The sequence below is a fragment of the Cynocephalus volans genome, chromosome 10 (assembly GCF_027409185.1).
Source record: "Cynocephalus volans isolate mCynVol1 chromosome 10, mCynVol1.pri, whole genome shotgun sequence".
Lineage (NCBI taxonomy): Eukaryota > Metazoa > Chordata > Mammalia > Dermoptera > Cynocephalidae > Cynocephalus > Cynocephalus volans.
In genome coordinates, this window is record NC_084469.1 from 24,096,877 (window position 1) to 24,111,812 (window position 14,936).

The 14,936-nt window shown below is 36.8% G+C and overlaps 1 protein-coding gene across 1 annotated transcript in view; it reads left to right on the forward strand.

Annotated features, from left to right (window-relative positions):
* CRLF3 (cytokine receptor like factor 3) overlaps positions 1 to 14,499 on the forward strand; it is a 35,188-nt gene extending 20,689 nt beyond the window's left edge. The window contains exons 6-8 of the mRNA XM_063111989.1: positions 154 to 286; positions 12,426 to 12,538; positions 13,460 to 14,499. Of these exons, the coding sequence (XP_062968059.1) occupies positions 154 to 286; positions 12,426 to 12,538; positions 13,460 to 13,713 (500 nt within the window). The 3' untranslated portion in view covers positions 13,714 to 14,499. The remainder of the gene's footprint in view (positions 1 to 153; positions 287 to 12,425; positions 12,539 to 13,459) is intronic.
* The last annotated feature ends 437 nt before the right edge of the window (positions 14,500 to 14,936 follow it).

Genomic DNA, 14,936 nt, shown 5'->3' on the forward strand with positions numbered 1-14,936 from the left:
ATTATACCCTGTCCCTGAATCTTTTATTTTATTGAACTTGCCTATGACCTCTAGAAGTAGTCTCTTCCACTTCCAAGTTTTATTTAATGGGTTTGTATTGAAAGTATTCCTCGAAGGATTCTAATAATTTCTCATATATTTTCTTTTAAAAAGAGTGGACAACTGGCTTTGAGGGGTACAGTTTGAGCAGCCGAAGAAATATAGCACTCCGGAATGATTCTGAGTCTTCAGGTGTTCTCTACTCCAGCGCACCAACTTATTTCTGTGGGCAGACGTTAACATTCAGGCAAGTAGATAGTCAAACACCTATTATGCCTTAGGTAGTTTAGTGAAAAGCATAGAGCATGCATGAGCTTTTTTTTTTTTTTTTAAAGATGACTGGTAAAGGGATCTTAACCCTTGACTTGGTGTTGTCAGCACCACGCTCTCCCAAGTGAACTAACTGGCCATCCCTATATAGGGATCTGAACCCGTGGCCTTGGTGTTATCAGCACCACACTCTCCCGAGTGAGCCATTGGCTGGCCCCATGCATGAGCTTTTAATTCAAAATATCCTGAGTTTATTCCATCATTTATAGGCAATGTTACTTTGGGGAGGTTTCTTTATTTGTATTTCATTATTTTCATTTGTATTCATAGGGTTATTATGAAAACTGAGATAATGTACATAAAATGCTTGGTACTCTGTGTGTTCACATCTCTTTTCCTCTTGGTAAATAGAGGTAAATAGAATACCTCTCAAAAGCCAGTTTTAAAAATTCAGAGGTTCGAAGGTGAAGGGTTCAGATCCCCATACTTGCCAGTTGCCAAAAAAAAAAATTTAGAGCCTAAGAAATATTTTTTTTCTTTGTGAATCTATAAAAACAAGTCTCTGTGAGAGACAACTTATCAGTATAAGCATACTATATATATATATATGCTTCTCTGTAAAATAAAACTGAAAACAAGCCTCTCCTACCACCAATTATTTTTGTTTCTTTATCCATTTCTTCTTATATTGGAAATATTTCCTTTTTCTTGTTTTCATGTTATCTGAGATATATGCTCTATGGTTATCTTTCTTTTTTTTTTTTTTTTTTTTTAAGATGACCGGTAAGGGGATCTTAACCCTTGACTTGGTGTTGTCAGCACCACGCTCAGCCAGTGAGCGAACCGGCCATCCGTATATGGGAACCGAACCCGGGGCCTTGGTGTTATCAGCACCGCACTCTACCGAGTGAGCCACGGGCCGGCCCATCTATGGTTATCTTTCTAAATAGCTATTCCTAGAAACCTAAGTCCAGTTTTGATTTAGAGAAGTAAAGTTTGCCTGATTTTCACCATCCTCACTTCAGTGTAGCAAACTCTTCTCTAAGTCTTGAGATGAAGTGATTTTATTGTGAAAGCTTGTGTCAGGTTCCTCTTGTTCTCAGTCCCTTGTTGTATAAGGCATGGAGAGAACCCAAAAGTTTTATCTAAACCGGTGTTGCCATGTTCCCCTCCAGCCAAATCATCTGAACTGTCGGCATTGTCAGAATACACTAGTTTATGCTTTGTCTCATTTATGGCACTTCCTCTCACTCCTTATGTTATAAAGAAAGAAAGACTTTACCAGAAAAGTAGCAACAAAGAGAGAAAAAAATATGATTCAAATACCTAAAGTCTGTTTAATTATTCCCCAAGTTATGATGAATTTTCTGTACTAACAAAACCCCTTCTCTGCCTATGCCCCTTCTTTACAGAAATACTTCCATTAGTAAGTCTCCTTAGAACAAGGTACTTTGTGCAATGATAGCTTCCTGACTTGATAGACTCAGGCCAGAAATCTCAGATAATAATAATAATAGTAATAACTGCAGTTTGTATTTAAACAGCCTTTACTATGTGCCAGGTACTGTTCTGAGTACTTTATTTGTATTAACTCATTTAATTCTTAAAGTAACCCAGTGAGATAGGTGTAGTTATTCATTTTAGGAGTGAGGAAACTGAAGCACAGAGAAGTTAAGTCACTTACCCAGTGTCACACAGCTAATAAGTGCCAAAGCTAGAATTTAAATCCAGGCAGTCTGACTCCAGAGTCTGTCCTCTTAACTACTAGTTTATATTGCTTCTCATTTGTCTTTTTCATGGAAGAGTACACATGATTCTAGTTAATGTTGAAATCTACAGTTTCTCTGCTACTGTATCCTTAGCTCTCTTCCTTTTCTTTCTTTCTCTTTTTTTTTTTTTTTTTTTTTTTTTTTAAGTGGCTGGCCAGTAAGGGGATCCAAACACTTGACCGTGGTCTTGTAACCCTACACTCTAACCAACTGAGCCAACCGGACAGCCCTCCTTTTCTTTCTTATATGATCTTTTTATCCCCTGGTGACAGTGACCCCTACCATTTGATCCTGATGCTCTCCTGCTTTTTAAATTCTTACTCTGTGGACACAGAGAACTGTCTGATAGATTGCAAACTTAGGTTTGTTTCTTAAATAGTTCAGTAAATATTTATTAAGACGTTGTGGGCTGGCCGGTTTGCTCAGTTGGTTAGAGTGTGGTGCTGATAACACCAAGGTCCAGGGCTCAATACTTGTTACTGGCCAGCCACCAAAAAAAAAAAAAAAAAAAAAGACTTGGAAATTATACAAATCAATTTAAATCTACCTCTTACCATCTGCTGGCTATAGCCTGACACTTAGAGTTAGTTCCTCCCTCCGCTCCCAAAAATGCATGACTGGGCCTCATTTGGCAGGATGATTAACTGAAACTCAGTTAAGCTCAGTGTTATCTTAGCCAGACTTTTGCATTTTTGTCATTTCTTCTTTGAATGTGTAATGAAACTGTTTTCTCCCCGTTTAAAGGAATTTCAGGCATCAGCAATTAAGTCAGAAGATGTGAATGGGAGGGTGAACACCATGCATAAGGGAGGGGCAGATGGGCCTACTTGAATAAAAATAAACTTTATTTGGTTTTTCGAGGGTGCTTAACAGCCTAGTAGTTATAAGAGAGACTATACTCTTATAGTCACTGCTCTGTTGTTTAGCCCAGTCTTTGCCTGCTGAAATTCCTGGAATGCTTAGCACTGCTGAAGCCAGAGAAACCTATATTACTGGCTGGATCTCAGCAGTCTCTAGAGCACACACTCATCTGGTGCCCGGGTCGGCTAACAACTCCCTCCTTCCATGACTCTCCCTGAGTTCTTTTCTGAACATTCCTACTCTCTCTTTCCTTCTAAAATTTCCTGATCTTATTTTTCTAATCAGATTTTAACTTTCTCCTCTTTACCAACTGTTTCCTTAAAAAGAGCTTCCTCTCCTCTGGGTGCTAACAACCTTCCTTAATCCTAATAGTCTAGTCTGTAGGCTGTTACTGTTTTCCTTTTAGTGATGAAGAAACAAGAGCACAGAGTGACTAAGTGACTTGTTAGGATTCAAATTCTGGCAACCTGGCTCCAAAGTCTGTGCTCTTAACCACTGTCCTACATGCCTCTCACAAGCAACGTGAGATGGTAAATCAAGGGTAGAATATAGCTAACTAATTTTTATTATTACTAACTTTTTACTTCAAAGAACATAAAAAATTGATGTTCCAGTTGTCTGTTGTATAATAAACCATCCCAAAACTTAGAAGAAACTTAGTACAATTATAATCATTTATTTTGCTCAGGAAATTGCAATTTGGGCAGAGCTTGGTGACAACAGGTTGTCTCTGTTTTGTGTGGCATTAGGTGGGGTGGATCAACTAGAGATGGTGGATTTACTACTTCCAAGATGGCTCATCATATGGCTGGCAAATTTTTGTTTGTAGAGGGAGGATCACATGAAGTTATGAAGGAATTTCTGCTTTGGTGTATTCACATACAAGAACCATTCCTCCCAGATTACCGTAGGAATATTTCTTAGATCTTTTTCTTTCATTCTCTTCATCTTAAAACTACTTTTCTAAAATGTAAGGATAGTTCTCCTGATGAACTCCAGTCTTTTCTCTTTGAATGAGGCTGACCATTTCATTCAACCCGTATCCCACTCAGATGATATTACTTGGTATAGTAGGAAATGCAAAGTTTAAGAAAAAGAAAAAATCAGTACCTTCAGTCAAATGTGAAACAAGCAGTTTGTAAATTAGTAAGATCCAGATTGCTGTGGAATATAGAGGATGGAAATGTTGCTTCTAGATAAGGGATTGGTGAAGGCTTGATCTCAAGTAGAGCTGAAAAGGACAGTGGACAGTTCAGGAGGGGCAAACAAAGCAAGAACCAGAGATATTGAAGAAGAAAAAATACAAAGAGCAGCAAGTACTTACTCTGGGTGGGGTTAATAGAGACAGGGAGTATAGTCAGAGAGAGTCCCAGAAAAGTAGGATGTTTTTTACATAGGCTATGTGTATTTCTTCTTAAATTCCTAAAACAAACTCCTATGTTGGAGGTCACTTGTGCCCACTTACAAGGACATTTGATATCCCATATAGAGATCATTTTTCCCTCCAACAAAAGGCTCAGTAGCATCACCAAATAAAGCCAAATCAGGTTTAGGTTACATAGTTTTGGGGGTCATGCTCTGCATCTGACTTTTCATAAATTCACAAGTTAAACTACACTATACAAAATAATAATAGCCAGGGGGCTGGCCAGTTAGCTCACTTGGTAGAGCATGATGTTGTATCACCAAGGTCAAGGGTTCAGATGCCCAAACCAGCCAGCTGCCAAAATAAATAAATAAATAAAATAATAGCATTCTACATTTGCTGAGCCTACTGTGTGTTAGTTCCAAGTACTTAAATGAGTTAATGTCTGTAAATCCTCATTACATTCTCATAAGGTAGACACATTTTACAAATGTGGAAACTAAGACATAAAAAGATTAAAATCCTGACAATTTGGCCCTTTAGGACTCTGCTTTGACTCTGAGTGAGCTGAGAGGCCATTGGAGGATACTGAACAAATGAATTACGTGGGTACAGGCAGGGAGACCAATTAGGAAGCTGTTATAGTAATCTTGGTGAGAGCTGACAGTTGGACCAGTCAAAGAAGCAGTGGAGGTAATGATAAGTGGTCAGAGTCTGTATATATTTTGAAAGAAGAACAGACAGGATTTATTGACAGGTCAGTTACAGGATGAAAGAAAGGAGTCAGGTATGACCCCAGGGTTTTTGGTCTAAGTAGCTAGAAGAATAGAGTCGCCATTTACTGAAGTATGTAAGGCTGTAGGAAGAACAGATTTCTGGGAGAATATCAGTTTGTTCTTTGATAAATTCATGTTCCTTATTAGACTTATAATTGAAGGTGCAGAGTAGACAGTTGGATATACAAATCTGGAATTCAGTGGAAAGGTCCAGGCTAAAGATATTAATTTGGGAGTTTTTAACATACATAGATAGTATTTAAAACCATGAGACTCTATGAGATTAGTTAGAGAATGATTATACATAAAGGACATTGGAGAACTCCAGCATTTCGCAGTTAGGAGAAAAGAACCAACACAGGTTTCTGAGAAGGAGTAACAAATGAGGTAGACTGGAAAAACAGGAGAATGTGGAGCCTTGAAGCCAAGTGAAGGAAGTGTTTCAGACAGGAAGTAGTGATCAGTCGTGGCAAATGCTGCTGATCTATCAGGTAACAGAGGACTCAGAATTGGCCTTTGTGTTTGCAGCGTGGAGATCTGTGATGACCGTGACATGAGCAGTTTCATGAAAGCTTGATTAGTGTGGGTTCGAGTAAAAGAAGAGAAACTTCCAGGAGCAATAGGTACATGGTAGCTCCGTAGGTCTCAATTTTTCCACTTCTGGAAACCTTTTGCAGTAATAAGAACGGAAGTGGAGGGACTTGTAAGTACTTTTTCAACAAAACTAAAAGAGAAAACCATCAAATTCCAAATTAGATGTAAATGCTTCCTAAGCCATAGCTGGGCAGGAAACCATAACCATATGTACGGGGGATATGATGAGTAATCTCAGAAATTGCCAAATACTCAATCCCAGAAAGAAAAGACCTCACCCTAAGAGGTTACTATGATGAAAGATCTAGGACTGAACAGTGCTTAGGCATTAGGAAGCGGAGAATAAGGTGTGGAAAATGCCAAGGGGAGTCCAGAGTTCATCATCTTAGAAAGCAAGTACTATGTCCATTGGTGACAGTGGTCAGTGGTCTATGAAATAGCCTTTGGAGAAACCAGAGAAGCTCAAGTCTGGCAATAGAAGCCCTTTTGAACCAGATTAGGTTTTGAGTATCAAAGGAGGCATGGCTTCACAGAGCTGTCATATTCTTCTTTGAAGGCTCTACATTCCTGAAGCAAGGGGGGGTAGGCCGTACAGCTGTAAAGCCTGAAATGCTGGTTCCAAGTGGGCTGTGGGCTCAGGCCTTGCCTGGCTCCTGCCCCTCCTGGAGCATCTTCCTCCAGATCTCCAGGACTTCTGCCTTTTACCCTTGTGTCTCACCCACCTCCTTCCACCCCTCCACCTATTACAAGAAAACTCAGTCTATCAATATGAATAACAACATAAATGCTCATGGTATCTACAAAGATCAAATGAGAGAAAAAATGAAAGAGGGCAGCAAAACTTTTCTACAGATGATGAAAACTCACCAGCAAAAATGTTGCCGGAAATGAAGAGAAAACTGTATTCAGCATTCCAATATTAATTTTTTTAAAAAACTTAATCATAATTATGAAGGAAGATTACAAAGAACAAATACAAAAACTCAGTGAAGAGATGGCCAGATAGTAGGAGGTGGTGAACAGCCAATAGGAAGATACAAAATAACAGTTTCCAGAACTTAGAGAAAAAGTAAAAGAAAAAGACACTGTATCAGAAACGAATATCAAATTATGAGGTATGCAAGGAAGACTGATATCATGAGAAGCAGAAATAGAAAAAAAGTGAACAAAATGAAACAAATAGAGATAAAAGGGATTCAAGAGAAAATGATGGAAAAAGGATAGACCAAAGAGACCCAACAAATACATAATTTGAGGTCCTGAGAAAGAAAACCAAAACAGTGGAACATGATACCTATGTTAAAACATAATTTGAGAGACATTTATGAAATAAAAGTTTGTTTTCTATTTCTAATTTATCATGACTTTTAAAATCATTAATGGCTGTTTAATTTTGTGAAACATCTTTTCTGCTTCTCCATGCTTTTTTCTTTGTCTTTAATCTCTTAATGCAGTGATTTACACAAATAGATATTATTATATTAAGCCTTCTTTGCATTCCTGGGATAAATGCTAGATGGTTGTATTTCTTTATGTTATATATACATTGCTGGCTTGAATTTACTAATATTTTTATTAATTTAAAAAATATATTCATGAAGAAAATTGCCCTATAATTTTCCTTTTTCAAACTCTTATACTTGTGTGGTTCTAATAGCTTTACAAAATAAAAAATATATATATGGTAAATTATCTGATCCTTGAAGGTTGCATAAAGCATTCTGGGTCAAGTGACTTTTTTGTGTGTGTGTAAGCAGTTTTTTCACTTTTTAAAATTTCACATAAGTAAAATTTAGTCTTTTGGTTGAACAGCTTTGTGAAATTTTTTTTTTTTTTTTTTTTTTTTAGATGACCTGTAAGGGGATCTTAACCCTTGGCTTGGTGTTGTCAGCACCACACTCAGCCAGTGAGCTAACCGGCCATCACTATATAGGATCCGAACCCGTGGCCTTGGTGTTATCAGCACCGCACTCTTCCGAGTGAGCCATGGGGCTGGCCCTAGCTTTGTGAATTTTGAAAAACACATTCAGACATGTAACTACTGCCACAATCAAGGAATAGAACAGTCCTATCGCTCCAAAATACTCCCTTATGCTACCCTTTTGTATCAACCCCTCCTCTCTCTGGCAATTATTGATCTGTTTTCTGTTCATATGATTTTGCCTTTTTCAGAATATTTTGTAAATGGAATCATACAATATATAACTCTTTTAGTCTGGCTTATTTTCCTTAGCAGAATGCATTCAAGATTCATCCATGTTGTACATATCAATAGTTTAGTCCTTTTTTATTGCTGAATAATATTCTATCATGTGGATGTATCACAGTATGTTTATTCATTTACCAATAGAAACATAAGCATTGTTTCCAGTTTTTGGTAATAATAAGGGCTCTATAAACATTTGCATACCGGTTTTTGTGTGAACATAAGCTTTCATTTCTCTTGGGTAAGTGAATAAGAGTGTGATTGCTGGGTCATAGTGTAAGTGTTCGTTCAGCTTTATAAGGAACTGTCAAACTGTTTTCCAAAGTGACTGTACCATTTTACATTATCACCAGCGGTGTATGAGATTTTCAGTTGTTCTGCATCCTTGCTAACATTTGGTATTGTCAGGTTTTGTTTTTGTTTTTGTTTTTGTTTTTGTTTTGTTTTGTTTTGTTTTGCTTTGTTTTGGCGGTAGCTGGCCAGTGCAGGGATCTGAACCCTTGGCCTTGGTGTTGTAACAACACACTCTAACCAACGAAAGCAAAAGGATGGAAAAAGATATTTTGTGCAAATGGTAACCAAATGGCCAGCCCCAGGTTTTTTTGTTTGTTTGTTTCAGTCAGAGCATAACTTTGGGTGCTTTGGTGTTGGGTGCATATATGCAGTCATCCTCTGGTGTCTGTGAGGGATTGGTTTCAGGACCTCCCATGGATACCAAAATCCATGGATGCTCAAGTCCCTGACATAAAATGGCATAGTATTTGCATATAACCTATGCACATCCTCCTGTGTACTTTAAGTCAACTCTAGATTATTTATAATACCTAATATAATGTAAATACTATGTAAATAGTTGTTATACTATATTGGGGTTTTTTTGTTTTGGTTTGTTTTGTTTGGGGGTGCAATTTTTTTTTCCAGTCTGCAGTTGCTTAAATCCATAGATGTGGAACCCACAGATACAGAGAGCTTACTGTATTTATAATTGTTATATCTTCCTAGTGAATTGACCCTTTATTATTATATGATATCCTTTTCACAGTTTTTTTGTCTTTGTTTTTGTTTTAAATTACCGAACTTGTGGCCTTGGTGTTATCAGCACCACACTCTCCTGAGTGAGCCACGGGCCAGCCCTAATTTGACAGTTTTTGACTTAAAGTTTATTTTGTCTGAAATAGCATGGCTCACCCATGCTCTCTTTTGGTTACCATTTGCACAAAATATCTTTTCCCATCCTTTTGCTTTCAGCCTGTGTCCTTAGATCTAAAGTGGGTCTCTTTTTTCCCCCCACTAAGGTCAACTTAGTGTTATAAGGCCTTGCTCTAACTGACTGAACTAACCAGCCAGCCCTTAAAGTGAGTCTCTTATAGACACCATGTAGTTAGATGTTGTTTTTTTAATCCACCTAGCCACTCTGTGTCTTTTGATTGGTGAATTTAATCCATTTACATTTAAAGTAATTATTGATAGGACTTACTATTGATGTTTTGTTAATTGTTTTCTGTCTGTCTTATACCTTGTTTGTCCCTCTTTTCCTCTCCTGCTCTTTTTGTTTTGTTGACTTTTTTATAGGATATGATTTGATTTCTTTGTCATTTTCTTTTGTGTATCTTCTATAGGTATTGTCTTTGTGGTTATCATAGGACTTACATAAAATATCATTTAGTTATAACAATCTATTTTAAGCTGTTAACTTAAGATTCAATCATATACAAATATTCACTTCTCTCACACACACACTTGTTATTGATGTCACAAATTACATCTTTTTATATTATGTATCCATGAACATATTCACATACTTAGTTTTTTTTATACTTTTGTATTTGAACTTCTATACCAGAATTAAAACTGCTTAGCACTGTTACAGTGTTTCAGTATTCTGCATTTGTCTGTATATTTATCTTTATCAGAGAGCTTTATACTTTCATGTGCTTTCATGTTGCTGTTTAGTATCTGTTCTTTACAACTTGAAGAAATCCTTTAGCATTTCTTATTAGTCAAGACTGGTGGTGATGAGCTTCCTCCATTTTTGTTTATTTGGAAAAGTCTTTTGTTTCTTCTGCATTTTTGAAGGATAGTTTTGCCATATATAATATTCTTGTTTGGCAGTTTCTTTCAGCACTTTCTATCATCCCATTCTCTTTTGGCATGGAAGATTTCTGCTGAGAAGTCTGCTGACAGTCTTATGGAGGTTCCCTTGTATATGATGAATTGCTTTTCTCTTGCTGGTTCCAAAATTCTCTTTGTCTTTGACTTTTGACAATTTGATTATATGTCTCAGTGTGGATTTTTTTTGTTTGTTTCATTCACACAGAGAAATGTGTTTAGAATCCATTGGCTATTTGCATCTGGATGTCCATTTCCTTCCCAGATTTGGGAAGTTTTTGGCTATTATATCTTTAGATAAACATTCTGTCCAGTTATCTTTCTTCTTTTGAGTCTTCCCTAATATGTAAATTGGTCTATTGATGGTGTCCCATAAGTTCCTTGGGCTTCCTTTATTTATAATTTATTAAAAATTCGTCCTTTGTATAATTTCAAATAAGCTGTCTGTGAGTTTGACTCTTCTTCTTGATCAATCTGCTTGTGAACCTCTTGTGAATTTTTCAGTTCAGTTGTTATATTCTTCAGCTCTAAAATTTTTGTTTGGTTCCTTTTTTGTATTTTCAGTCTCATTGTTGATATTCTGATTTTGTTTATGTAGTTTTCTTGACCTCATATGACAGTTATGACAGTTATTTTGAATACTTTGTCAGATGATTCATATAACTTCATTTCTTTAGGATTGGTTTCTGGGGATTTGTTTTGTTCTTTTGTTTGAGCCATGTTTTATGTTTCTTTATGTGTCTTGTAACTTTGTTAGCATCTGTGCACTTGAAAAAATAGCCAGCTCTCCTAGTCTTTACCGACTAATAGATGAAGACCCTGTACAGTCACCCTCAGCAATCAACCCAGCTCGATGCTCTAGGGCTGTGAAATCTTATCGGGGGCTGGCCCTTTAGCTCAGTTGGTTAGAGCACAGTGTTATAACACCAAGGTCAAGGGTTTGGATCCTGTACAGGCCAGCTGCAAAAATAAAGAAAGAAAGCATTTGGGGCGATGTGATCTATCCCGGCCTGTGCCTACAATTTCTCTATTAGAGGCTTGCTGGTTTCTTTTTCAGGACCTTGTGGTCTCTTGCTCCCTCTGGTGTCTGTCTGCGGCACTGCATGTTCTCTGGCTACAGCTGCCAGCTATCCCTCTCCTTGTTCTAGCAGTCCCTAGGCATCCAAACTATGCCAGTTCTGTCAGTGCTCTGAGTGAGAGGGAACAGAAACCAGTCCCTCAGGCAGCTTTCTGAAGAGCCAGAACACCAGATGCACACTCCACTCTTCTTCCCTCCTGAGGGAGAAGCCGTAATCTGAGGCATTCTCTCCTGTCACTGACCTGTGCTGGTTTGGGGGAGGGACTGATGCAGGTAAAGTTAAATTGTTTGTAGCCATTTCAGTTTGCTGGGCTTGGCTTTGTGCTCACCTGGGGTGCTGTAACGTAACTGTATTTTAGAATTCTCATAAAGATATTTTGGTCCATATATTGTTGTTAAATCGATGCTTCTGTGGGAGAATGAGGCCTGGGACTTCCTATTGTACCATCTTGCTGATATCACTCTCCTCCCTATACTTCTTTAGACTGATAACTCACATGTGAATTGTCTTCAGAAACCCACCCACATATTTATTATGATCCTGCATGTTTGTCACTTTATAATGAAGATACTTTGAGGCCACATTGTATATAAGTAATCATATCTGCCTTTGGAAAAGCCTCATTCTGTTCCACACTAATTTTTCTTTTTCTGTCTTTGTAAAGTCTATCTTTCTGGAATGGGGGGAAAGGTGAGTCTGGTCATAGGAATATATGTTGGCCTTTATGTTTCCTGTTTCTAAAGTACATGATGTATTGACAGATTTGAAACTAAAATACAAAGGCAAAGGCATAATTTTTCCACAAGTACCTATTTTTAAATGCCTTAAATACTTGAAATCATTACAGACTTTCATATTGAAGGTTTAGGTGATGGCAGTAATAGTCATATTTAATATAATGGCAAATATGGCAAATTTTCTATGTGTCTTGAGCTAGAACCTTAAGTAGAAATGTGCCTTCATACCTTTAAACAGTTAAGAATATAGACTATAGAGTCACAATGCCTGGGTTTGCATTCTGGTTCCACCAGTCATTAGCTGGGTGTCAGAGTCAGGTTATTGAGCTATTTTTAATCTTGTTTTTTCTTTTGTACCTCAGTTTCCTCACCTATAAAATGGGAGTGATAAGAAGAACAGCCAGCTCATAGGTTGTTGTGAGATTTGGCTGAGATTATGAATAGCTAGATAGATACAAAATATTTAGAACAGTTCCTGAAGTTTAGTAAGTGCTTAATCACTGTTTACTATTACTTAGAGAAGAGCAGTTGTGATGATATTGCTCTTTTTAAGCTAGTAGGTGTTAGGTATCATGTTATATTTTAAAAAGATGACAGGACCTTTCTACCCTATTTACAGAGTTGAAACTGTGGGACAGCCAGACAGAAGAGACAGTATAGGAGTGTGTGTAGAAAAACAGAGTGGACATGACTCTTTGCAGCGGGACCAAGCTGTGTGCATCAGTACAAATGGTAAGAGACAGACAACTGTCATCCTCCTTGAAATACATCAGTGACTGTCGTAAGATATGAGTCTGTCGCAATATCACACATTTAGTGGGAGGTGAGAAAGTCTAGGTCTTAATGACATAATTTATATGGCTCTTATGTACCAGGCATTGTTCTAAAACTTTTACAAATAATAAATCATTTAATTTTTCTAACAACTTTTCCGGTTTTTTGCTTTCTTGTTTTTTGGTTTTTTTTGGTCTAACAACTTTTTGAGGTGAGGTAGTATTATACAAATTTTATAAATAATGAAAACTGAGGCCCAGAATGCTTAAGTAACTGGCTTTAACTCACAGATCTTGGAAGTGACTAGACTGGGATTTGAAGCAAGCATTCTTCTTCTGGATTCTGTGTGCATAGGTCATCTAAGTTTAACATATTCATTTCCTAGGTTAGGAAACTAAGGAAAAAGTTTAGTTTTTATGTATTTCTAGTGTTCTTTGGTCCCTTACCCCACAGTAATAACACTTTTAAAAATCACTACTAAGACATTTAATATTTTGTGATGTGGAGTCAAGCATTGCATAGAATCAGGTTTTTATTTATTCCATATGAAACAATCTTGTCATTTCACAGGATGTAATTTTGTAACAGTGTCGTTTCATTTGATGCCATTCATATGGGAAATTCATAGTCTTTATTGGAAAAGAGTAGAACCCTGGACCAGAACTCTAAAATGTGATTAAGGCTTTAACTTTTTCTCCTGCCACAGGGAGGGGGGTTAATGAACATATTTAAATGGATTGGCTTTGTCCAGTTGACATTCCAAAACGTTTTCTTTATCTGAATTAGGAAATTAGCAGTGTTACCAGTAATCTAGGAGCTGTTTCAATTCTCTTACAGTTATTGCTCACATGTAAATGACTCTTTACCTTAACATTTTAGGTGCAGTTTTTGTAAATGGCAAAGAAATGACTAATCAGTTGCCTGCAGTTACTTCTGGATCCACTGTCACATTTGACATTGAAGCTGTGACTCTAGGAACCACCAATAACGAAGGTGGAAACTTCAAGCTTCGAGTAACTATTAGCTCAAATAACAGAGAAGTAGTTTTTGATTGGTTACTTGATCAATCTTGTGGTTCTCTTTACTTTGGATGTTCATTTTTCTATCCTGGTTGGAAAGTGTTAGTGTTTTAGATTTTTGGATGCTTGGCTTTGGTTTGCAGGATTTAATGTAGCATTCCTCAGCCCAGCTTAGTTGTAATTGATAAAAAATAGTTGAATTCATCTCTCAGTTTGGCCGTTGGACATGCAAAGTGTTTACTGGATTTATTTTTTAATATTTTAGCAATAAGAGATTTGAATGTTTGTGGACAAAACCATAACTCAGTTCTATTTTTAGCATACTGTTAATTGAAATATCACAAGGCCATGTAAAACTTTAGAATAAAACAACAGGAAGAAACCAGATAGAAGCCAGAGTTCTGTAATGTACATTCACTCATGTGCTCTCCGTAGGAGTGTGTTGAATATGCTCTCCGTATTCAGGTATTTGTAAGCAGTGTTGACTTTTAACCCATATTCAGTAAACCTTAAGTCCCAAAGGCATTATAATTTTTGCATTTTTAAAAATGCCCGAGCAAATGTCTATAATAGGCAAGTATTATCTTTTGTTCTTTCCTTGCAATTTGATTCAAGATAGGCTAGAGGATTTTTACAGGGTAAAACTACTTTTGGAAGTAGTGTGCACAGCATTTCACATGGACGTAATATGCACATGTGCATATCCAGCCTCACTGATGTCCATGTTGCTATTTAGAGGGTATGATCTGCAGTCTAGTTTGTCAGTTTGATAAATGGTCTTTTTGTGGACCAAAAACATATAGGGTAAATACTTGACCTATTTTTTTGAAAACTTAAATTTGTGTAAAATATTTATTTGAAGGACTTATTATGTAAAAATAAGGGTCTTAACTTGCTATGCCAGCCTACAGATTATTTTTAATGTGAATTTTTTTTTTCCACTTTTACCAGCAGTAGAAAAGTGGAAAAGCAAGTTTAATATTTTTGTAAGATAATTTATTTGGGAATTCAAGTTCCCTGTTAGATCTAATTATGATCTTTTTCCCTTGCCTTTTTATATATAAGTAAGTAGCCTTTCACTTGTCAAGTGATCGATAAAAAGTTGTTCTAGAATGTAGATACCTTGTCCCAGCTGTCTGAAATAAAATAAAAAACTAAAAGTTAAATGTGTGTATTTTTTCTTCTGTGAAATCTGATGAGTCCAATTTAAAATCTACTTTTTATTAGAAGGGGAAAAGGGTTTCTTGTGGCCCCAGGCATTTTAATTCAGTTGTAACTTGTGAAAGGTTACTTGTACTTTCTTATATTCTGTGTATCTAATCCCAAGCTTGGTGCCT